This window comes from Rattus rattus, chromosome 13 (assembly GCF_011064425.1).
Source record: "Rattus rattus isolate New Zealand chromosome 13, Rrattus_CSIRO_v1, whole genome shotgun sequence".
Classification (NCBI taxonomy): Eukaryota; Metazoa; Chordata; class Mammalia; order Rodentia; family Muridae; genus Rattus; species Rattus rattus.
This window is the reverse complement of record NC_046166.1, coordinates 67,532,340-67,559,308: the sequence shown is the minus strand read 5'-3', so window position 1 is coordinate 67,559,308 and position 26,969 is coordinate 67,532,340. Positions and strand designations below refer to the sequence as shown.

The 26,969-nt window shown below is 40.6% G+C and overlaps 1 protein-coding gene across 1 annotated transcript in view; it reads right to left on the bottom strand.

The window, feature by feature from the left end:
• The window catches only part of Csmd1 (CUB and Sushi multiple domains 1), a 1,514,424-nt gene that overhangs the window by 430,282 nt on the left and 1,057,173 nt on the right, over positions 1 to 26,969 (bottom strand). The window contains exon 8 of the mRNA XM_032918494.1: positions 22,079 to 22,166. Within this exon, the coding sequence (XP_032774385.1) occupies positions 22,079 to 22,166 (88 nt within the window). The remainder of the gene's footprint in view (positions 1 to 22,078; positions 22,167 to 26,969) is intronic.

The following is a 26,969-nucleotide window of genomic DNA, read 5'->3' as shown; positions in this document are numbered from 1 at the left end:
TAAAATAATTAGGTTTCACAATGAAGACAAGTATTAGAGGATGAAAAAGTTGTAGGTATGTTATGCACTGTTAATACTTAAAGGGCAAGTGTGAGTGGAACAGTGGAAGCTGGAGGACTTTGCCTTTCAAATAGATTACAATAGAGGAAAATAGTATCTTCTTAATCCACTGTTCCCTGCTCTAAAACCCTCATCCCTCAGCTTTCTATCTTTTCAATGGAAACCATTCATTGACATTTATTTACTTGCTATGGGAAGAGTATTCTGAGGTGAAAGAGCTATTTCTAGATGTTTGAGCTAACACAAACTACTTCCAAATATGGAGTTCCTAGAAAGTGATTATTTATGGACTTTTCAAAATTGTTGGTCCAACTAATTCTGGAAAAAAATCTGGAACGACTTAAGTATTAAAGGTGAATCCCAAACTGGATGGTGTTGATGTGACTGTGGGACCACCGTTCTCATTCCCTAAGAGAGGATGGGTAGAGTAGCTCACGCCTTCCTGTAGTCCCTGTAACTACCTGAAGAATCTGCTGGGGCAGCCAGATATATTCATAATTCTATTTCAGGTTAATTAATTTAATTTTTAAAAGATTGATTTCATTTACACGAGTGTGTATGTGTGTGCGTGGATGGTAATGGTGGTGGTGATTTTGGTGGGTAGTTCTGCCACACGTGTACAGGTTTCCGAAGAGTCCAGAAGAGAGCATCAGAGTCTCCTATATCTAGACCCGTCGTTCTCAACCTTCCTAATGCTGTAGCCCTTTAATACAGTTATTCATATTGTGATTTCTCCCAACAATGAAATTAATTTTGTTGCCTCTTCATAACTGTAATTTTTCCAATGTTATGAATTATAGGGTAAATATTTAATGTGCAGGATATCTAATATTCTACCCCTATGAAAGGGTCCTTCACACCCCCCAAAGGGGGCATGACCTACACGTTAGTAAACTCTTCTCTAGAGTTTCAGCACTAATTTACAGAGGAAGTCAACCGACACGGTGCTAGGAACCAAACTCCGGCCCTCTGAGAGACTTTCCAGCCCCAATTTTGACCGTTGGTACATACTTAGTGTCTTAGAGTTTCTACTGTTGTGAACAGACACCATGACCACTGGCAATTCATATAAAGAATATCTAACTGGGGCTGGCTCACAGTTTCAGGGGTTTAGTCAATTATAATCATGATGAAAATCATGCCAACATCCAGGCAGAAATGGTGCTGGAGAAGGAGCTGAGAGTTCTCCATCCTTATCTGAAGGCAGCAGGAAGACTGTCTCCTGGGCAAACAGGAAGAGGCTTTGGGTCATGCTGGTCAGACTTCTGCATATATATCTGATCTCAAAGACCCACTTCCACACTTCCTCCAACAAGAATACACCTCCCTCTATAAGGCCACACCTTCTAATAGTGCCACTTCCCATGGGCCAAGAATATTCAAACCACCACATTTAGCAGTGGTGCTATAAATTAAAGGGGCAATGTGGTATTTCAGTTTATGTTGACAATGTACCATGAGCTGATGAAAAGGACAGTGGCACATCCATCTGTCACCGCAGGCATTGCCCATCTCTTTAGATTGGGAACGTTTAAAATCCTCTCCTAGCTATTCTGAAATTCAATTAATTGTTGTCAAAAAGAGTTATGCTACTGTGCCTTAGGGCATGACAAGCTATCCCTCCTGTCTAGAAACATCCCCCATGTCTGTTTGCTAACCCGTCCCCTTAAGCTGTAAACAGATGGTTATGTAAGAAGACAGACAGAGAGAGAGAGAGAGAGAGAGAGAGAGAGAGAGAGAGAGAAAGAGAGAGAGATGGATAATAGATGCAGGAAGGTTGATTATTAATTGATAGATATAGATTAATAAATTTATGATAGGGGTAGTAATAGCTAGATACAGGTAAATACAGAAAAGAGAGATGAAAGAACGATAATAGATAAATGATAGGTGGCAAAGAGATAGATGATAGATTATATAGATGATTATAAGTGATACATGATAGATAAATAAAAGATAGACCAATGAAAACCAATAGATAGATAAACAGACATAAAGACATAAATGAGAGAATAGATATATAGATATATAAATATATATGATAGATGGGTATAGTATAATAGATGACAAACAGATGATTGATATAAGATATACAGACAGATGATGATAATGATAAATGATAGATAAGATAGATAGATAGGTGATGAATAGGTAAATGAAAGATAGATGATATGCTCATAAATAAATGATAGATAGCAGACATTGACAGACATCACACTGTGCTCCAATAGCCCAGTCTGAATATCACACTGAGCTTTGACTGGCATTGGTGTAGGCTATTTCAATACACATCCCTCCCTCCTATTCAGCACAGAAAATACAAACTTTTGAGCCAGCCTTGTCTTCAGTGCCGAATTTAAGCCAAGAATTGTCACATTTTTCATAGTAAAATTGACCCAGGGGACATAGGACCAGAGTTTCCATAGTCACTTCCCAAGAGAGAGAGAGAAGTTTTGCTTCCCTCCAAATACTTTCAAAAGGTGAAGCTAGGGTGTGTGTGTGTGTGTGTGTGTGTGTGTGTGTGTGTGTGAGTGTATGTGTGTGTGGGTGGGGTGGGGGGTATGTATGGTGAGCACTGAAGACTGTTTATGAGTATGCACATAACACATCCACCATGCACATATATGTATACAAGTATGTAGAATACATGGGTTTATCACACAAACCAGCATGAATAGTATACTCAGGAGTGCATCTATCATGCATGTATGCACATGTGAGTGTGTCCTGAACATGAATACATCTACCTGGCATGTGTAAAGATACACATGATTACATGGGGTGCACTGTGTACACATGGTTGCATGAGCCAAATGTGTGTATGGATAAACATGGCTACATTAACTGTAAATTTGTTCACTTACACACAAGCACAAGAGCAGAACAGGCTAGTTATAATGGGAGAAGGACAGCCCTAGGGGAGTGGGTTGAAGCTGTAAGTGGAATAAAGACTTCAGAATCTCTGAGTCTTGTGATCCACAATCTCTAGATGCCTAGCTTCCTATGTGTTTGAGAATCTAGGCTCCTAAAACACTGCCCCACATCTCTGCTGAGGCCTGTGAAATCCTCTGTCTGACTGCATGGAGTCTCTGGAGAGGAAACAGCAAGTGAGAGGACGCAGAAGAAGGCAGAGCCCTGTGGGTCTTGCTGGAATTCTGCCTCATTCCCAACCCCTGTGGCTCTGCACATTGGCCAGTTGACTGAGAAGCCCTAGATCTGGTGCAACAAGATGGCTCAACTGGTAAACATAATTGTTACTAAGCCTGGTTATCTGAGTTTGATTCTTGAAACGTACATGGAAGAAAAAAAAAAAAAAGAACCAACTCCTACTAATTGTCTTCTACCATATGTAGTCTACCAGAACACAGACACATCAGACACATACATGCATACACACACACACACACACAAACACACACACACAGAGAGAGAGAGAGAGAGAGAGAGAGAGACAGACAGACAGACAGACAGACAGACAGACACACACACACAATGACTGTAATAAAAATACAGTTTAAAACAAAGCCACATACATAGGAAGCATGTCTGTCAGGATAGTGGTGACCAGGTGGGAGGCAGAGGAAAGGCGGTGGGGGCATGTAAAGGGTGCAGACGAATGTAGATGCTGGTCCCCATTTGAGCTCTTCTCTACACACAGCACTTAACATCTCATAGAGAATTCAAAAGTTGAATTAATGAGCAATTGATGACCTCCACTTTTAATCCTTAAGAGTGAATGAGTAAAACGGGGATCTTTAAAGTATCAACTGAGATCTCTGTATTCTGTACCACTAAGAACATGTCCCCCAAATTCAGCTTTTTGCTGCTTGTTGGTTGATCTCATTGCCCTCAGTTCACCTGGTCTCCCTCTGCTTTTGTCATCTCCATTTCTCTCCCCCCACCTCTCCCATGTATTCCGTTATCATCCTCATTCTTCCACATGTTCTTTTAATTTTTAGAAATGTTTTCCTTTTATAAGTAAAATGATCTATAAGGCAAAGGTGTTAAAAACTTTCCTGAAATCTAGATAAGGACAATATTGAAGATAATCTTTTGGAAAAAGAGAAGTGACATTGGGTGCAAGAAAAGAATGAGGGAGGAAAACCTGTCAGGGAGATGTCAATCATTCTGCAACATCTTCAGAGCATTCGAGTCACCCCCTCATCCTACACAGAAGGTCCCCAGTGCTCTATCAGTGACTGCCACATGACAGGTATGAGAAGAGTTCATGAGGCATGAGGACTTCATGGAGACAGCTCCAGTATATGCCCATGTTACCAGTGGTATGGGAAGATGAGAAAGCATAGAAGCCCACAGTTTCCCATGTCCTGGACTTCCTTACCCTTACTTCTAGTGACCAAAGACATTCACTGGCCAATGCTACACTGGACTGTGATCCCTGAGGACAACATGCTGAGTTCCTGGCCTATAAGATTCTTCATTTTAGTAGATATCGGGCTGTGTTCCTCATCAGCTTCAATTACTGTGTGAATGTTAGTGAAGAAACAGCCAATCACCTTTAATTGCAGTGGGGGTTGGGCCTGTTAGATTTATTGCCAAGGGGAAGGGGAGTGGGTGCTTATACACATTTTCTGTTTTCAGTCCTTAACAAAGTGAGTGTGTCATATTTCAATGACAAGTCCACCATGAGGAGCCTGGTGTCACAGTCAGGGTTAATTAGGATGTTACATGTAACCAAGTTGTGTAGCCATGTAGCTGTGCCAATACACCAAGTGCTCAGCCCTGGAGACCTGCCCTGCCTCCTTCCTCTATTCCTCTCTCACCTTGACACTCCACACTCAGTTCACTTACTGTTCCATGGTAGGTTTAGACGGAAGGACACAAGAGTATAAAGAGGCAAGAGGATGGGAGAGAAAGCTACTGGGCTTAGCAGAATGATTCACCCTGATGCCTTTTGAGTCCCAAACCCATTCACTCAGCTCCATTTCCACAGTGGACCTCTGAGGTGTTCAGATCATGTCTGACACCTACAAAAAGCTATTTTGTTAGGAGAGGAGCACCCCCATCTTGTGGCAACCCTATTTTGTGACCATTCACATCATATCAAATACACCGATGTTTACTGCTTCAGGATTCCCCATCACAGGAGTCCTACCACTCCAGAAGGAACCAGAAATATACACACATGGAAGCTCTCCAGTAGCCGAAGGACACCTCCTTGATGAATGAGAAGGGGGATGTCTCCAAGACCATTCCAAGCAAATTGGCCATGCACTGGGAAGGCTGGCTCAGCATTCCAGAAAATACCATCATCTCAAAGACAAATGTGCGAGGCTGCAGATATCAGAACGCCTTTTATGGTCTTTGTGATTTCTTTACATAAGTCATTTCTGGGTCATTTTTTTCTTAGACAGTGATGGCTTCTACACTCATCTCCTCAAGCTGCCAAGGCAATTTGGCAGCACTAACCACACGTCCCAAGAGTAGATGGCTCTCTCCAGCCTGAGGACAGAAAGGGAACACATATTTCATGTGACTTTTAGGTACTGTAGGCTAACAGTCCTGAAAGACCCTACAGCGACGCAAATGGAGCCTTGCAAGACTTCGACCAGCTGTAATGCCGCTGAAAAGGTTTCTCCAAGTGAGCAGTAACCTCCAAACTGTAGCTAGCTCTCAGAAATGGCATGTTGAGAAAAATGTACAAATTTTCCTATGGGGCAGTTTAATTTGAATCTTTCAAGTCTATCTAAATTCACAGGATCCTACTGTTTACCAAACAAGATGCCCTTGTCCTTAAAAAAAGAGAAAGTGAAATCCTTGTATTCAGAACTCATGATTCTTAGGAAGGCAGAAGCATTTCCAGGCAGTTCTAGAAGGAGCAGGAAGGTAGAGGATGTATGTGGGTAAAGCAGGTCCCCGGAAGAATTAGAACCAGGGAAGAAACTTGGTTACTTCAATGTCTGAGTTTTTATATAAGCCCCTTGGCTCTCCTTCTATGACTCTTCCAAAGGCCAGAGGCAGAGGCTTCCTGAAGAACCCCTTGCAGGAAACCATCTAATACAGGATGTGCCAGCCTCTCGAACACATCTCCATGGGGTGGAGGAGGCCAGAGGTTTAGGAATCAAATATCATCCTCATGGGTCTCAGTCAGAGGCTAAGAGATGGCAAGGATAACACAGAGTTCCCACACAGCCGAATCTCAGAGAAGCACCTGCATTATAACCCAGCTAGAAAAAGCATCCTCTCCTCAACAGACTTCATGAGTGAAGAAGTCCACCATACCTTGGAAGGCACAGTGGGAGTGAGACATGTTGTGATGGTGGGACTGAAAATAGTTCTCATAGGCCCATAAAGAGTGACACTATTAGGAGGTACAGTCTTGGAATGGGTGTTGCCTTGGTGGAGAAACTGTGTCATTGAGGGTGGGATTTGAGGTCTCAGAAGTTCAAGCCAAGCCTAGTGGCTCCTATTCTTTTCCTGTTGCCTGCTTATCTAATGTAGAATTCCCAGCTCCTTCTCCAGCACTCTGCCTGCATGCTATCATGCTGCTTGCCATGACGATAATAATAGACTAAACCTCTAAACTGTAAGCCAGCCCCATTAAATGCTTTCCTTTATAAGATGCTGCGGTCAGGGAGTGTCTTCAGAGAAATGGAAATAGTAACTGAGACACAAGCTGATGACCTTTCTGCTGGGGCAGTGAAGACTCCACTATCCCTAAGCATGGAACTTGCCTTCTCCTTACTTCTTAGGTTGGAAAGCTGACACATGAGTTCATGTGCTCAAGAAATAATAACTTGGATCCAAGTTTGTTTTTGCCCTAGAATTCATCTCTTCAGTGTGTGATTGATCAGCCAATGGACCTATGTATACAAAGACTTTGTGGTAAATATTTTCTCCTTAGCTTCTATCTACACGGTGCAAAACCTTCCAATATTTGGATTTATCTTTCACTTTGCGTTATTTATAATTGAATAACTCCCAAGGTAGACATAAGAAAGGAGGGAAAGGACGAGAACACAGCCATTGTAAGGCATATAGAGCATACACACACACACACATATACATACATATATACATATATATATATATATATATATATATATATATAGAGAGAGAGAGAGAGAGAGACCTATGAGAGCCATTCATAAATTTAGAAGACATTATAAAAGATGCAAACATCACTGTTGGCAAAGTGGTCAGTATATAGCTTATGACCAGCTAACAGAGGTACCCTGGGCCCAGTTTAAAAGCACCTCTTGAGCAGCCCATGTGGTATATTCTTCCCTTCCAAATCATCTTGTTACTCCACCCCTATGGGTCCAAATCCAGTCACTGGAGCTTAAGGCCTACAAAAATGAGAAGCTCAGAGAAAACATCAGACAACAGGACAGAACCATGTCCCTGAAGCACATTCTGGATTAGGCTATTCAGTCTGGGCTCTGAATTCAAAACCACCTGGAAAGGAAACCATTGCTCCCTGGGGTTCGACAGGTCAGTGTGGAAGTTCCTTACTCTGTAGACATTGGTACTATGTAGGTCAAGCTGACAAAGCCATACACAGTACGCAAGAGAGTGAAAATCCATATTTAGGTATTTCTGCCTGTTGGCCCCTTGTTCATTCCAGTTCTACACCCTCTTCACTGGAGTTAGAATGTATCAAACTGCCTGAACTGAGTTTTAGGAAATCCCACATGAAGTTGGTGTCACTCATCAGATGCAATGCAGACCCAAGCCCTTGTTGTTCCACGGGGTAGCCTGGCTGTTCAGTAGCTGTGAAGAGAAATACAAACTGTTTTCTTCATCAGATCACATCCTCAACTGTATTTTGGAGTTCTGTTGCCAAGAAAGTGGATTCCTCAGTAGATTTTTTTCAGCTCTGAGCACAGTATGGTGCCTTACATCTCTCTCTACTCTTTATCACTTGCTCTATATCAACTCAACAATGTGTCTTCCTATTATAGCCTCTCCTTAATTTTATATTAGATGTACAACATTCTTAAAAATGGTATCTTAAGTGAACTGATATATTTAACTAAGAAGGCCAAGTCAATTTGAGAAGAGGGGTACAGTAGTTATAAGTGACCACAGGCAAGTTGGGTCTATGATTATTAAAATCTTACTCTGCTGTTGGGTGTATAACTGATGATTCTAAATTTTACCCAAAAGACAGGCTCCTGGCTTTCACACATACCCATCCTCTGCCTTGCATTTTCCAGGGGTGTCTTCTTCATTTCCCATCTTTAAGACAATCTATCATTATCACTTGTAACATTAAAACAAGATGCAAGGCCAGAAAATCACTCGGCTTCTGGATCTACTGCACTTCGTCTGTTGTACCTCCACCTGCTCTGGCCACCTTTGGTATCCCTGGGACCTCAGCCACACAGCGCTCTGGATCATCTCCTTCAAACTCTTCAAAACAGCATCTTTCACACAGTGGTCCTTCCCTAGTTGCAGTTTATTTCTTATTATCCAAGGTTGATGAGGTACTTAAGGACTCAGCTTTTTTCTGTGGAGGAACTATGGAAGTGTCTATAGAAGAAGGACACTTTGGCCCCAGAACCTCTCCCTAGAAATGGCTCAATACGATGACTTGCCCTTCCTTATTTTCTTTTCCTTATATAATAGACAGAAGATGGCCATCGTGGATCACACACGTATGTCTTTGTGTGGGGGAATGTATGTGTGTGTTGTTGTATTTAAGAATTTTGATATCCTGGAGTTATGATAGCTCTAATTATATTTTCCATGGTGAGTACAATCCAGCATACATGCATCCTCCCCCTTATAACTTTCTCTCCTCTATTTATTAGGCCACCTGGAACATACAAAGCCAGCAAAACCACAGTGGACACCACCAGAGGAAGAAATAGATTCCTCCTCCCCAGCATCACTGTTTCTGACTCCCCCACCAGCATGCCCCTGTCTTCCATGTGCTCTATTGCTTTGGCTTTTCCATGTGACTAAGGTATGGTACCACTTTCCCTTTGTCTGACTAGGAATTAGTAACTTCCCAGGCATCAAAGCTGTAAATCCTTTGCCTATTTACATTGTTGTCCATTCCAGGAGAACGATAGATTCTTTCTTTCAAACTTTCATTAAAATCTGTCGAGAGCAAAATATCTAATATACTGTTACCTTCACTGAGAGATAGGTGGCTCAGTGCCAGTTCACAAAGACAGCTCTTATTCAACATAGCATAGGTCCCTAGGTAGAAGGCTAGTCCCCAGAAGACATCAATATTAATCCAAGACATTGTCACTTGACATTGTGAGGGCATGAATATCTCAGGTATTATATAAGGAGGCACCATCCCTGTTTATCATGGAGCACATGGTTATTTCCAATTTTTGGTAAACACTTATCAAATATTCAATATATAATAATGCATGTTGGAAATCAAATAAACACCCACTTACCCATATGTGTGCATACATGGGCCTGTGCATGCACACACACACACACACACACACACACACAGACACACACACACACACACACAGAGTGAGAGCCAGAGCGAGAGCGAGAGCGAGAGAGAGAGCGAGAGCGAGAGAGAGAGAGAGAGAGAGAGAGAGAGAGAGAGAGAGAAAACAGAGAAAGAGTGAGAGACAGAGAACAGTGTAGAAGAGCACATGGTTCTCTACAAATATGCCAAATCAATGCTTTCCTATCTTCCCTCCTTCTCACCTCTGGATAGGGAGCCTCTGCAGCATCCCTAATACAATTCAGGAAGTCAGGTTATAGGAGCACACAACACAATTCAAGAATGACTTGAACTCATTCACCTCCTATGGGTGTTAGTTAAATATAATAGACATCTAGACCACTCCTCCCTCCCTAGCTCTGCTCCCCTGTCTATGTCACCAAATGAACTGATGGTGGTAAAACAACTGTTATACTGTATATCCAAGTGTTTATTCTGAAAAGTCCACTCCCCTTCCAGGTATCCTAGAAGCTGACATCTCATGCTTCCTTTAGCCCCCAAGAGAATTACCATTCCTGAATAGCACCAGGCAAGTTTCATAGTCTATTATTCTTATATAGCACATGAATGAACATCTAAGAGTTAGGCCCCATCTGAAAAAAGGGCTCTATAATTTCTACTTCACCTCATTCCTTTATCTGAATAACTAAGAAACAGATTCTACTGTGCATTCCCACTGAGGTTGTTCTCAGACAGGTTGTTGACAGAATTGAATAACCAGTTCATTAGCTGTCCTTTGCATTTCTAAGTTAACAGATTAATTCATGCTTAAATGATAGTCTATACACACACACACACACACACACACACACACACACACATTCACAAATCACATGCTTTTATGAACACTGAAAGGTAGAGAAGATTTGAGAATCTCCTCACTCTTAAGTCCATTGACCAGCCATTGACTGCTGAATTACACCTGAAACACTCTCAATGTGCCCTTTGTTAGAGATACAGAAAGCTTCCCCAGGGCAAGGAGGACAACATGGGACCTCTTTAAACAGCCCTTAAAGTTGTACTGTCATTCTTCAGAGGAGCAGTCCTCTTCGGCAAATGCTTTTCTTAGGCTTGTTTAGTTTCTTAGCAACCGCGAGTTTCCAGAAAGCTATACGCTTGCCTCCTAGGGAGGCCACAGAAAAGTGTTGAGTTCTTCAATTACTCTCTAATCCTGAAGACACTTTGGAGCATGGAAGGGGCATTTTTGTTGCAAATTCAAAAGCAGGTTTTCAGGTGTGCAGACTACTGTACTGGCTTGCTCCTCTGCACAGAGAATGATGAGGCAGGCCCCACTCTTTCTTCAGTGTTCCTGCTAGTTAACTGAGTATTAATGGAACCATTTGCTGACACAGACACTGGCTAGTGCAATAAGACAAGGCTTGGCTTTGGAACAATAAGGACAGAGTTTTATTTTCTGAGTCCTACTTCCAAACTTGGAGTGAAAATGGATGAAAAAAAGAGTGGAAGCTTTTCCAGTCCCGAGGTAATACTTCCCAGGGCTTCCCAGGTTGATTAGCTTTGCCTATTTTCTTAATTCTACTCTGTAAGATACTTTTTTTTTTTTTGCAAGTAAGTTGACTATTTTATTGATAAAACCAATGGAAAAACAGACTGGATGCTGCTTACTGACAGCACAGCAGCAGCATTACCTTCTTGTTATTAAGACAATCAATGTCATATGTGAATGGTTTGGGCGTCATGGATACCGGAAGTCATCTATGGGTATCCTCACAGTAGCTCTATCACACAGAATAATGATGCTTCTGAAAAATTATCCATGGATCAACATCTGCATCCCTTATCAACATTTATTGCTCCCTTATAATGTGTAAATATGTAACCCCTCTAAAAGTGAAAGTGAATGATTTAATAAGTAATTACCAAATGCTCACTGTGAACCCCATGCTGGGTTCCAAACTGAGAAAGTGAGGATGAATGATAAAGCTGCTGTCCTATTTATGGAGGCTACCCCCTTGCTAGGGGAGAAAACATGCACCATGCTTCTTAAATTTATAAACAAAGCCCATATATATATGTATATATGTGTATATATGTGTTTTTAATTTTTTATGTGCTTCAATATATATATATATGTATATTGTCTGTATATGTATATATACATGTATATATACATATATATGTATATATATACTGGTCACTTGTGGTAAGTGCTATATGAACCTAGAGAGTACATGGACAGTAAAGAAGGAGAATGAAGGGTCATTCTTGGGTGGCAAGAGGGACAAGGCCCTGTGGATCAGCTAGAGGATACAGGGTTGGCCTCATGGGGTCAGATACGAAACCACATCTCTTAGCTCTGTTGGGAGAATGGAGAGGGAACATCCTGGAAAGTGCAGAGGCCCTGAAGTAATAAACAAGATTATCTAGCACACGAAGATTTGCTTGTGTGCTCTGCCCCTACCTGATAAGTACAACTGAATTCTTCCTCATGAGGAATTAAAATGGGAAAACATAAAAAGAATCAACACAAAAACACATAGGGACAGGAACAAAATTGTGCCTGTTTATACAGAGCCAGAGCCCTAAGCTAGGCTCAGGGGCTCTGGATTATAACCCCAATACTGAGGGGCTAAAATAAGAGGATCGCTAGAAGTTAAAGGCCATCCAGCAATATACAAAGAGACTGTCTCGAAAAAAAGCAAAACAGAAACTTAGCCCAGTCTATGCCTCTCCAGTATTCACTCCGTGAATGGAGAGAAAGGAATGGTGTCACATGGACACCTTGGACAATCAAACATTAAGACCACAGGGACTTTGTGGTGAACATAGCTGCATTTCTCTCATACCCCATAACTTAGAAATAATTCTGAGATAGATTTAGTGGAAAATCATTGCTCACTTAAAGAACGCTGGACTCATTCCCTGCCTGATAGACTATGGGTTCTTTAAAGAGGTTTAGAGGGAAGAGAGCTCCATCACAACCCTGCAGTTATTCTGGATAGCACCACTAATATGCTGCATGCGAAGGAAGATGGCCTTCTAGGGACACAGAAGTGAGCAACATCTCATGGAGAGCAGAACTAACCCATTTCTCCTTCTCACTGGTCAAGTCAGTTTTCTTTTATGTGCTTCAGTTATGTGCCTTTCCTTCTATCGATGGCAACAGATACCATCTGCTATCAGCAACTTCATAAAGAGCAGTTACAAAATAAAATGAAGAATTAATGTTACACCATGAGAGTAAAATAGCGCTTACATATAGGAACAAAAATCATTAGCAGAGCATAGATATGTCCCCATCAGTCGTAAATGACATGCTTCACCTTTGGGTCATAACTTTACTCTGCTATCCTCCACACTTCTTTTCTTATATAGTTTTTTTTTACCCCTAACAGTCGTTAATCCCTTCCCTGACCAGCAGTGGCTAACTTAATTGGCTTAACACAGTACTAATGAGGCTGTGATCACATATCCCTAGGGATAGGCTTGTTAGCTTCAGTTTAATCCAATTCAACAGAAAATAAAAGTGTCTACCATGACTTGGGCACAGCAATAAAAGATAAAATCAATAAGGCCTGTCCCCTTTCCTTCGGGACCTCATGATTTAACAAGACAATAGGAACAGAACACAAATAAATGTCATAGGCATGGGGCGGCTGTGGAGGCTGGCAGAGTAGGCTTCAGAGAGCTGGGGCACCAAGACTTTGAGACAGAGAGGAGCTAGCTGAGTAAGGAGGGAGGATAGTGGCTTGCACAAAGATGTCTTCCATCCTAAGAAAAATATGGTGGGATTTCCAATTCTATTACTGAAAACTCTGTCTCCACATGTGTTGGCTCCATTTTGCATGTAGCAAGAGCCAAGTGCACAGGGGCTGTGGGCATTACTATAAGACACAAACATGGAACTCTAAAATTAAGGCAGGAAACAGAAACTGCTGACTATTCTGGACTATGAACTCAGAAATCTGGTTCTGGGTAGCACAGATTGGTATCTAGAGGAGTTCCCTCAGTGAAACACAATGGAAAGGAAGGGACAGTGGAACTGATGAGGAACCATGGGCTGGGCACATTCAGGAAGTTTTCTCCATTTAGTGTCACCTCTAGTTCTTATGATATTATCTAAAATATAAATTAGGAGCAATATTCAGAAAGAACCTGCCCCATTGTGCTTAGGAACAGGAAGCCCTGGTTCAAGTGAAGTCCCAACAGTGTATGCTTTCAGTACCGGCCCCATCCAGTACTGAGGGTGTTTGCTGCTTAGAATACTGGTCTAAAGGTAGGACCTCCTCCCTATCTAGGTGCTTTGTGAAACTTGTACCCTATGGGGCCCAGGGATCCATCAAGGTCGCTATGTAAAAGAAAATGTAGGCATTGCAGTCATCCTTGTAATAAATAATCAACATCAACAGAGACTTGCCTTCAAGAAGCTCTAACTTCGTGTCTTAGAACATAACCATGTGACAGCAATGCTTAATGTTTAGATTCTAATTGTAAGGAGTGGGATATACCTAAGTAGTGGAGCACTGGCCTTGCCTTAGGCCCAAAGTATGACACAATCTCTATTACAGTTAAAAAAGAAGAAAAAGAAAACCATGCACAGAGAGAGAAAGTGTGGTCAAAGGCACATATAACCTCAACACTTGAAAGGCTGAGGCAGGAGAATATCTACAAGTTCAAAGCCAATCCGGGCTTTGCACTGAGACATCATCTCAAAAAGGAAACACCAAAAACCAGTGTCTACCCGGCTAGATGCATTGTTAAGTTAATTTATTTCAAGAGAATACATTCACTGAGTCAGCATAGGTAGCTCACACACATCCCAGAGGCTGAGGTGGGGGAAATGTGAGTTTGAGGCCAGTCTGGACTTGACATCAAGACCTAGACCCAAAGTTAATAATCAAACAAATGAATTAAAAACAAACAACAAACAATGGTACTTAGGCACTAAGGATATTGCTGTGTTGAGGTATTTGCCTAGCATTTGCAGAGTTCTAAGTTCTAGCCCAGCACTAGGGAAAAAGTATAGAGGGCTGATCGTTGCGGACAGTACGGATGGTAGAATGTTTGCAGAGAAGGTATGAAATTCTGGGTCCAGTTCCCAGCACTGAAAAGAAAATTCTCTTTAAAAAGTGAGGATGATTGTATTGATGAACATACAAGAGCTATGTCTGCAGAGAACAGTAACTAGACAGACAGTAGAGGTCAGGATCCTTCCCTAACACAGTATCCTTCCCACATTGGTACCCAAGTTTCTATCAATCTTACCCACAATTCTTCAGTTTTAATGAATATACTTGGTCTTTTAGACAGTGGTCAGTGGTAAGAAATACTTCGGAAACTATTCTCCCATAAACTTAATTCCGGAAGGAAAGCTTTGTGTTAGGCTCCATTAGCTTTGAATAATTTATTGATAACACTGGGATTAATATTTAGATTGCCTTAAGAAAAATACAAAGGTTTCCAAAGAAACAATAATAACTCACACAAAACTAGATGATAGATATTTTGCTAACTTAATAAAGTGAACCTTCTTTAAAGAAAAAGGAGTCTCAAACTACATATAATTATAGTGTCTGCTATAATAAAGTCCAGCTCATCTTGACCACATCGGGAATTTATTTGGATAATGTAATAGTCATTAGTATTGACTATAAGAATTTAGAAAGAACGGAACTTATTTCCACTAAAAGCAGTGCTAAAATTTTGGAGGGAAAAAAGAAAAATGTTCCCTCTGTGTTGTGGACATCAGCAGTGTAGTAAACCTGCAGGCCAGCTGCTTTCGTGCCTCACTTCAAGACTTAGGCATTCTGACAGGGCAGGGTGGGTCAGACTGTGCATGAACACACCTGAGTTCTGCAGCCCCGTGGAAAATAGAGAGTAAGTATCATCAATAAGATCAGGTCATGTGCATCTGATGCCAGTGGTCACAGCACAATGACAACTACTGGGGCAGATGACCTCCAATTCAGTCCTACCCAACTTTGCTTACAATGCCTGGAACCACACCTCTGAATAGTATCTTTCCTCCCATGGGCTGTAGAGATGCAGTTTGTGTGCCTAGGCATCTGTTTTCATGGTGTGACCCACTGATCCTTGAATAAAGACCCTTTCCGAGGCTATGTAAAAATCAAAGTTCTTGTAAATCAACATAAAGACTTAATAGAATCTTTCCACTGTGTTCCCAGATGGTGAATGCAGTGTTCAAGCAAGGACCATGAACCTTCACACAGAAAAGGCCAAGGCCACCTAAGAGAGTTCCCTGCAAAGCAAGAATGGTTTTGAATTTTACTATATATATATTTTGTAAATCCACAGTGCCTCTCCAGTATGGTTTGGAATTTCAGAGGTGTTAGTCATGGGGACAAAGGACCTGTATGATTGACATCTGAACCAACTGGCTGTTTGTCTCTCCACTGAGTACCTACTTATCTAGATGGCTGACAAACTTTGATTGATAAGATTATACTTTCTATCATAAATTTTCATTAAAATGTATCTTTAACTTCAAAGAAAACATTATATTTTTGTTGTCAATGATGAAATAAAGTTGTCTAACAAAAACTGAGAAATTCGTAGGCCCTATTTATCACTGTGAGTTTGACAGATTCCCTGTGCTTAAAGAGGTTTCTAAGGAGACACTTTAGTATTAATGAGTGTGATTTTAGAGTGGAAAATGTTACTGAAAACTGGAACTGGGGGCAAAGGTGGTGGGTGGTACAGCACTATATGGGAATGCACAAGCCACTATTTTAATCTTAGCACTGGAAACAAAATGTTTTTACAGTAAAAAGGAAAACCATACATTCCCTTTCAAGGTAACTTGAAAGGAATGCTTACTAGGGATGAACATAGTCTTAACAATAAAGTAGTAGTAATAAATTGACAGTTGTCTGTGTCTGAGTAGTCTGCCTGCATGCATGGGCACCAGGGAGAGAAATATACACACTATAGAAGGCAGCATAAAGAATGAAGACAGAAAAGGCTGAGGAAGAATGACCTTAGACCATTGACCTCTTCGATTCTAGAAATGAGACAAAAGAACAACAGACAAAGTCCGTGGTTCAAATGGTGAGCAGAGGGTAATGGAATGAAAAGAACAAGCAAACTAATGATGGCCAAATCTATGAAACTGAAGTTTAAAAAAATGCAAAGAAAATCCGGCAAAAGCAGCATTATTGTCATTTCCTAGAGAATCAATAATACTGGGCATCAGATCAATAAATCAAAAGAGAAAATGTGAATGTAAGGAATCTGAGCTGTGACATGACTATTAATTTAAAAGACTCAGAAACAGAATTAACCCACATACCCATGCCTTGAAGAATAGATTGTAGAAATGTGGTACAGGGGCTGGAAAGATGGCTCAGTGGTTAAGGACACTAGCTGATCTCGGAGAAATCATGGGTTAAGCTCCCAGCACTCACTTGGTAACACACTACCACCTGTTAACTCCATTTCCAGGGGCATCTGACACTGTCTGACTTCTGAGGGCAGCTGACATGAACACGTTACAAATATATACATGTAAGCAACATGCTTATACATATAAAATAAGTCTAATATTTTAAATATGGTATATACACATAGTGAAATTTTATTTAACCATGAAGAACAGAATTATGAAATGTGCAGAAAAATGGATATCCCTGGATATAATTATATTAAGCAAAATAACTGAAAAATCTGTATGTTCTCTCTCTCTCTCTCTCTCTCTCTCTCTCGTGTGTGTGTGTGTGTGTGTGTGTGTGTGTGTGTGTGTGTGTGTGTGTGTGTAAAAAGAATGGCTCATGTAACATGAAAACTGAATTCCTGTGGGATAGAGGACACAGGAAGCTGTTAGAGAACAGATGTAGGCAGAGGTAGGACATGCAAAATAAAACAGATTATAATTTAAAATTCCATAAATAAAATCTAATATGTTATATGCTGCCTTAAAGACAAAAATCGTTCATTATGGAAATGCTAACTAGGTGCACTTTTAAAACTCAAAGTTAAGAGTGTAGAAAGTACAATGAAAAGTCTCGTGTCAGTAAGCTTGTTAACTTGAATGAAAACTGGAAATCCTTGGCAAGATAAAAGTTATAAACAGGTAAGGAAAGGTGATATGTACGTGAAGGGGATGGCAAGTCATTGGCTAAAGATGTTTCCTGAGAAAAGTCCTCTCCTGGTAGATTCATCAGTGAATTCCCTGAGCATTGCAGGAAAAGCCATTGCCAACCTTGTATGTACAAACTGTTTTAGAATATTCTAGAGGGAAGATTTCCCAATTAATTTATAAGCTAAACATGACTGAAACAGTGAGACAATACAAAGTCCTTATAGGATTGTACATAAGGAAACTGTGTGTAAGATGTATGTGAACTTTTAGCAAGTGAAATCTACCAGCACAGAAGCAAGGCAGTATCATGTCAGGTGGTGACAGTCCACAGGAAGATGCTTGCTTGGCATGCAGAGACTTTCTTCTCTAACACCAGAAAAGGACAGGATGTTGTAAAGATCCAACACTTCTTGGCCATATCAATGTTATCACTGAATTTGAGACTGCTACATTGGAAATGTATCAACCCAAAATATTAACAATTTAACTATGTAATCTGAAATCATCTCTGTAGATGTAGAAAATAGATTTCAAAAATCTTACATCCATTTGTGTTAAATCCAAACAAATACAAACCAGATTACTACATCAATCCAGTGAAGGTCAACATAAAAACCTTATAGCTGATATCACACTCATGAACAACATCAGAATTTCTTCCTCCTCATCTTGGGAAGAAATAAGCCATAGATAACACTAGCATCCAACCAACCTTGCAATAAGGTTCTAGGCTGCCCATTCAGTCAAGTCAAAGTAATCCTCCTACATCAGAAAGGAAGAATTGCCTAGCAATAAAGTCTCATGAAACCTCAAAATAAAATCAAAACACTCTTTAAATTTTCTTTCCAGAAAATTCCAAGTAGTTATAGTCTTGGATATTGAATGCTTGAAGAACAGGGAGACTCAGAAAAGTTGGGATAATAACAGAGAAGACTGTAGATGTCTTCAGAAGCAGATTAAGACTGCTTCCCCTTGCCTCATGTTAGGCAGTTAATATCACAACATAAAACATGGTCTAGCTTTGAGATTCCAACACTTTAAAAGTTTAAGGTCTTTTTAAAAATCAAAGTCTCTTAACTATGACTCTTCTGCATATATATATATATATATATATATATATATATATATATATATATATATAGTTTCTTTGTCTAAGAGAGAAAACAAGACACAGTTACAAGTTACAGTCTGATTCAACAAAAGCAAACTCCACAGCATAAAGAGTGCAATGTGAAGCATCTGGGACTTAGTAGTGATCTAAAGAGCATGGGCCCATTCACTCTCCTCCATTTCTGTCCTCCACAACAGACACAGCCTATCTTGCAATCTCAGGTTGGCTTCACTATACACCTTGTGCTTGAGGTAGTCTCATGGTTATGACATCTCCCTTTTGCTGAGGTCTCGATTTCAATGGAGGGTGCACCTTTATCATTGGTCTTTCTGACCACTAGTCAGTAAGATGCTGACCACGCCATAAAGTGCCAAGCCTCAACTGCACACCATGGCTCCTTCATGCCTTTAAGGCAGTACCATGTGGGGCATATTATCTTACAAGTTGCTATGTCATCACTCTCTGGACCATAGCTTTTTTGTGCTGACCCAAAAGAAATACTTCTGAGAAGATTTTTACCTCAAACATGGTGGCCTCTGGTTATTCACAGGTGATTTTTCAGCATCTACTGACTGGTATCTATAGCCTAGTATCTACAGCCTCAGTAAAATACAGGTTTCATCTTCAAAAGTTGCTAATACAAACTACCTAACAGCCCTAACAGAATCTTTGCTTCTCTCTGAAGCCCCACAAGCCAGAACTCAATTGTCTGTGTCTCCATGGACAGTCCTATATTTTGAACGTTCACTATAGCTCCTTACTCTCTGAGCTCAATAATCTTCCCAGGCCAAAGTTCAAATCCTTTTCATAAATCTCCTTATGCTGGCTAGTTTTATGTCAACCTGATATAAGCTAGAGTATTGTGGAAGGAGGGAACCTCAACTGAGAACATGCCTCCATAAAATCTAGCTGTGGGGTTTTTTAAAATTAGTGTTTGATGGAGGAGGCCCAGCCCCATTGTGGGTGGTGCCATTCCTAGGCTAGTGGTCCCGAGTGAAATTAAGAAGGCCGGCTGAGCAGGCTATGGGGAACAAGCTAGTAAGCTTCTGACTCCAGGTTCCTGCCTTCTTTGAGTTCCTGTCCCGAATTCCCCCAATGATGAACTGTGATGTGGAAGTATAAACCAAATAAACCCTTTCCTCCCCAACTTGTATTTTTGTCAACATTTTATTACAGATGTAGAAACACTAAGACACTCTCCCAAGCAGCATGGTCGAGTCTAGCAAATAACCCCACTCTTTCTGTTCTATCTGCCCTAATTCTCTTTCCGTTGCTGTGATTAAACACTGAACAAAAAGAAGGGATGGGATGGTAAGGAACGTGTGTTTGGTTTACAGGTTGTAGTACACCGTCATGCGGGTATGTCAGGGCAGGACTTTGAGGCAGGTACCTGGAAGCAGGAACTGAAGCAGAAGCCATGGAAGAGTGCTACTTACTTGCTTGCTTCCCATGAGGCTCAGCCTAGTTTGTTCCTTCTTCCTTCCTTCCTTCCTTCCTTCCTTCCTTCCTTCCTTCCTTCCTTCCTTCCTTTCTTTCCTTCCTTTCTTTCTTTCTTCCATTTCTCTCTCTCTCTCTCTCTCTCTCTCTCTCTCTCTCTTATCAAGTTATTTATTTGCTTCTTATCCCTATTGCAGCTCCCCCTCCCTCCTTTCCTCCCAGTCCCTCCCTCTCACCTCCCCGACCATCCACCCTTTCCCCCTTCTCCTCAGAAAAGGAGAGACCTCTCATGGATTCTAAACAGCCTTTTCACATCAGGTTGCAGTAAGACTAGGTGGATCTTCTAGTGAGGCTAAGACAAAGCAGCCTAGTTGAGGAAAGGATCCAAAGGCAGGCAATGTATACAGCCCAGCACCATCCCTAGTGAGCTGGCCCCTCCGCCATCAATTATTGATGGAGAAAATGCCCTCAGATCTACCTACAGGCAAAGTTTATGAAAACAATCGCTCAATGGAGATTCCTTCTTCCCATGCTACTCTAACATGTCAAGCGTACAACAACAGCAACAGCAAAATAAAACAGCAAACAAAAGTAAACTAAAACAACATTAAACTAAAAGTAACCAAGTCACCATCTTTGGCTAAGTATCTAAGCCTCTGACCTTTAAACTATTAATCTTGGAGCCTGAAATTTAAAATGGAGCATTTGGAGGTGCTTTTGTCACATCTGTATTTTGTTTCCTTTTTTCCTACAAAAAACCATGGTGGATGCTTTGATTTAGTATGTGTGGATTTTGATGGTTAAATCCAAGAGCTTGTTATAGGTGTGAGAACCCAATACAGCTGCCTTCTTTAAAGGTAGGAGCTAGGAGGTGGTTTTGGTTAAGTGAATCATAGCGCAGATCAGGGTAGGGATCTTAATGTCTCCTTAAAGAGAGTCGGGTAGGAAGAAGTGGAGTGGGAGGGGAGAGGGAGAGGAAGAGGGAAAGGGACTCAAGCATTTTCATTCAACCAGGCTCCCAATCTCTCATTCAATATCCTGATTCACTTTGTGACTTTGCTACACGTGGCCCCTCGACCTTAGATTTTCCAGTCCAGCATCTTAAATAAAACTCTTCTTAAAAACTCACTCTGTCTACTGCTCTGTGTAAGTGGTGACAGGGACGTGAGGGATAGCAGTGACTTCGTGACAGCCATCCCACCGACAAGTGTCACGATTCCTCCTCTTCTTTAATGGGATTGCTGCTGTGTCCAGCTCTTTGAACCTCCACCCCTTCCCAATGCATGGCTAGCACAGCCTTTCAGCTCATGTCAGTAGCTTTAATTCTGTCTATCTCTCAAACAAATGAGCAGATTATAAGGGAGGAAAACTCCTTTCTTGTGCCCTTCACTCTTGATTTCCTTCAGATTAATCTTGTTTACTAGATGCTCATGTAGAGTGACAAACATAAAGTTTCCAAACTGAGAGACAGAAAGAAATCCAAAGCCCTGGAGCGGCTGTAATCCCAACTGCATCAAGGTATAGCACAGGAGAGGGGGGGTCTCCAGCTCTTCATAATTTTAAAATGACTGGCAGCATCTTAGAAGTAAATGTCACTGAAGGCCAACAATATTTGTCACCTTAAAATTTTGAGGCAATAATCATGAAGCTATAATAAAATTTCTGTGTTCTTTATTTTTCAGCATTAGAATATCAAGTGGCACAGATTTAAATAAAAGAAAATCCGAAGACAATTTTTTCACATACTTTTCAGAGACAAAGTTTTAGCTGAGCTCAGTTTCTGAAGCTATTAATGTTAGGTGCCTGGAAATTATCCCCACAATTTGTCTTGAGTCTTGCACATACTGCAGCTTTTAATTATTGACAAGTTATTTCTTTCCATCCATAGTGCAAATGAGTTAAAAATGACATCCCAGGCATAAATGTTGAAAAATAACTCATTTTCCTTTGTTTTGTTTCCTACCTGAAGTCAGAGCCTGCTCTTCTGCCATTGTCTGGAATTCCAGGATCTGGACACATGTCAGAGACCAGAGACACACCTCCTTGGGTCACTACAACAGAGAGATATGTTATCAGAAGGTTGTGAAGGCATCAAGGAAACACCCAGAAAAGTTATGCAAGACACACTTGGTGCTTCCGTGATCATGACTCAGAGGGGATTCTCTTACATCGAAGACAGCTCAGCTACATTAAAGTGAGTCTTTGCTCTTGAAAATCAAAGATACCTTTGCCCATGAAAGGAGGTCGACATTCTTTGGTTTAGTTCTTTCCTCTATTGAAGAGGTGAAAATTTAATTAGAAGCTCATTTGTTCTTGATGATTGCCCTTGAGTTGGGTCAGTTTATAGACTAGGGAAAAGGTCATTGCCTACAAAGAAGGCAGCTTTGTCTACTCCCCATGGATCACAGTGTAGGGGATAATCACTAAGATCTACAAAATAGATAGCTTAATAGATTTAATTCAATTTTAAATGCTGAATGTGCTTTACATTGAACTGAAACAGGAATGTCCCCTTTGTATAGGTGTGCAGTTTCCTTTCTGAGTCTCTCAAGCCTCCTATTGGGTTTCTTACATCAAAGAGCAGTCTCTTAGGACCATGCATGTACTGGATAGAGTGGATGGATGGTAATGTAATATTCATCTTATCCTACATAAACTACCTCTTCGAATTAAGGAAATTTCTTTGTTTCTTGCAAGAACTGTGTCCAACAGAGGGCTTGCGATCCAGTTCAATTCAGTGAAATGTTCAGATAACACCCATGAGGATGCTCCTGGGAGTGATTCCCTGTGTGACATTAGAGCCCATTTGCTCTGTACTCTGGGTATCACCATGACTGGGCTTGGGTGTTACCAATCGCTTCAGTGCAGGGTAGAATCAAAACCAATACATAGTCAAAAACTGAGAGAACACAGCACAAAGCCAGGATCCCTCAGTAGAGAACTGTAAGAAGCAGCAAGAATGGGAACTGGATATACTGCACATGTATCCCCAAGAAAGAGATAAAAGTTAAGGCACTTGCAGAAAAATGAAAGACAAATGAGTTCATTAAAAATGAAATTGACCCCAACATTTTTCCTGAGGGGAGTTCTTTAAGTTGAAATGAAAGGACCTCAGATATAATTTCAAACCATTGAAAATGAGTTTCTCCATAAGAGTAAATAAACACACATGTGAAAACTATATACATACACACACATATTTGTATACGCATGAAAAATAGCAACATCAATTTGATTTGCAACTTCAGTTTTTTCTGTACTATTTGAAAGAAACAGATAAAATAATTATAAATTTATGCTGATGAATATTAATGTGTAAAATTACAGTTTATAAAATCAATAGCAAGAAGTTGGGGGGTTGAGTTATTTCATTTGTTTCATTATAAAATTTGTTTCATTATAAAAATTATCTTCATTTAACTAGTTGTCATTGCACAACTATATTATAGCTGTATCTGTTCATTTTAATATAGTAATTTTTTTAAAAAAATGGTTATTGGTTATTCTATTTATTTACATTTCAAATGTTATCCCCCTTCCCAGTTTCCCATCTGAAAGTCCTTATTCCACCACCTCCCCCTGCTTCTATGAGGATGCTCCCCTACCCTCCCACTCCCACCTCATCACCCTAGCATTCCCTTATGCTGTGGCATCAAGCCTTCACAGAACCAAGAACCTCCCCTCCTATTGATGCCAGATAAGGCCATCCCTTTCTACATACGCAGCTGGAGCCTTGAGTTCCTCCATATGTATTCTTTGGTTGGTGGTTTAGTCCCTGGGAGCTCTGGGGAGTTGGTTGGTTGATATTGTTGGTCTTCCTATAGGATTGCAAATCCCTTCAACTACTTCAGTCCTTCCCCTAACTCCTCTGTAAGGGTCCCTGTGCTTAGTGAGATGGTGAGCTGCAAGCATGTGCATCTGGCAGAACCTCTCAGGAGACATCCCTATCAGGTTCCTGTCAGCAAGTGCTTCTTGGCATCAGCAATAGTGACTGGGTTTGGGGGCTGCATATGGGCTGGATCCCCAGGTGGGGCAGTCTCTGGATGGCTGTTCCATCAGTCTCTGCTCCACTCTTTGTCCCTATATTTCCTTTAGACAGGAGCAATTCTGGGTTAAAATTTTGAGAAGGGTGGGTAGCCCCATTCCTCAACCAGGGGCCATACCTAACCTTAGAATATGGTCTCTACAGATTCCCTCTCTCCTTTGTTGGATATTTCCGCTAATGTCTTCCCTGTTGGGACCTGGGAGCCTCTTACTTTCCTGGCATCTGGGACTTTCTGTTGGCTATGCTCTGTTCCCCATCCCCCATCCGTACATAACTCTGTTCAATTTCCCGGCCCTCTGTATATCTCCACTGTCTCCTCCCACACCTGATTCTTTCTCCCCTTTTTCCTCTCCCCCTCCTTTCTTCCTCCCAAATTCCTCCCACACTCTACCTGAGTATTTTGTTCCCTCTTCTAAGTAGGACTGCAGAATCCACACTTTGGTCTTCCTTCCCTAACCTTAAGAAAGAAATGCCCATAAACATACAAGAAGCCTACCGAACTCCAAATACATTGGACCAGAAAAGAAATTTCTCCCATGACATAATAATCAAAACACCAAATGCATGAAACAAAGAAAGGATATTAAAAGCAGTAAGGGAAAAAAGGTCAAGTAACATATACAGGCAGATCTGTCAGAATTACACCAGACTTCTCAACAGAGATTCTAAAAGCCAAAAGATCCCTATCAGATATTATAGAGCCCCTAAGAGAACAAAAATGCCAGCCAAGGCTACTATACCCAGTAAAATTCTAAATTAGCATACATGGTGACACCAAGATATTCCATGACAAAACCAAATTTAAACAATAATTTACCACAAACCCAGCCCTACAAAGGACAATAGATGGAAAACTCCCACCCAAGGAGGGAAACTATTCCCAAGAATAAGTAAAAAATTAATCTTCTTTCAACAAACCCAAAGAAGATAGCCACACAAAATTAATTCCACTTTTAACAAGAAAAATAACAAGAAGCAACAGTCACTGGTCCTTAATATCTCTTAATATAAATGGAATCAATTTCCCCATAAAAAGACACAGACTAACAGACTGGATACATAAACAGGACCCAGAGTTTTGCTGCTTACAGGAAATGCATATCAGTAACAAACACAGACACTACCTCAGAGTAAAAGGCTGGAAAAATTTTCCAAGCAAATGGTCCCAAGAAATAAGCATGAGCATCCATTTTAATATTGAATAAAATTGACTTTCAACCATAAGTTATCAAAAAAAAAAAAAAAGTCGGGGAAGGCCATTTTATGCTCATCAGAGGAAAAATCTACCAAGATGAACTCTCAGTTCTGAATATCTGTGCTCCAAATTCCTGCTTTCAATAATTACATTTCTTTTACACAATTATAACAATGATAAAATGGCAGTGAGAGTAAAAAAAGAAGTAGTATTATGTGGTCATCTCGTTCTCAAGCCAAGATGCTCCTGGGATGCCTTCCAGTTCTGCAGATACAATTTTGCTTCATTTAAAAGCCCAGATTCAAAGGAGATAGTCATAAAAGGCATAGTCTTCTACATGACCAGTACTGGGTGGAAACCAAGGGCTAAGTCTCCATGCAGGGCGTCCTTCAAGTTAAGTTTTCATTTATCATTGAAATAAATAATCCAGAATAGAAGACATTTTCCTAAGTTCACAGTGTTTGATCATGGTAAACTTTGTGCCTTTACATTACAGTTTGGTTTCACCACTGACCCTCTATTCTTTAGGGGACTTCAGATATATTTCTCCTGAATCAACTTTGGGCCAAACTAACCATTTAACGCTTTCAGGGGTGGCACAATCAAGAGTGTCATATAATACATACTCTCGTTCAGATATAGTAGTGTTTTTTTCCACTTCATACCTGCCCTGTTGATGAGTGATAATCTGTTCTTAGAATTGTGTCAGGGGGACACCACAGACCACAGGCATCTCAGCTTGAAATAAGTTAGCATGGGCATTTAGTCCTTAGGCATTCAGTAAACTTGATACCTTAGGCATATAAGAACCTTACCAACAGGGAATGCACTAATATATAATAACTTCCCTTTCCTTAGGACGTTAAGGGATTTCATCTCAAGAAAGGGATCTTTAGACAGCCTTCTCTTGAATCAATAATGTGATTGGTTTGATCATAGTACAACTGTAGCACAATGGGTTCATTAGAGCATCATATTGGGATGAGGCCACAGCACCACAGTAGGCACTGGGTTTACCTTTGTGTCTGCAGAGGATTTGAAATCTATAGCAAGCCTTGGTTCTTATTTACCAGATTCAACAAATGCTTACTACCTTCATGTAAGTGAGGAAGATAAGAGCTTTTGGAATTTGATGAGGAATATTTATTAGTATTGGTCATGTCAAAAGGGTAGTTTATCCTGGAATAAATAGTTATAAACATACTACTTTCCTGGTATTATTAAAACTTTGTTATTAACAGATCTCTAGTCAGCCCTGTAAAACTTGATGTATTGTGAAGGCCAAGGGCTGGGTTTTCCAAACACCTACATTATGAAAATATGCTCTTTCTAACAAAATATATTAATGCAATGCTCATTTAACTAATAAATGTCTTTTATGTTAATTTTATATCTGGAAACTTCCCATGTTCTCTTGTATCAAATCCTAGTGACCCGTGCTTCAAATACTCTGTTAGCTTAAAGCAGTTTATGAATTTAAAATTTATTTTCAATTTCATATGATTCCCCAGCTGAATTATTGAGAAGCATGAAGGAAAATGACTGAGAACTGACATAAGAAAGAAGGACTGCTAGGCCACACTGGGAACCCTGACTCTTCCTTACATAATTGCC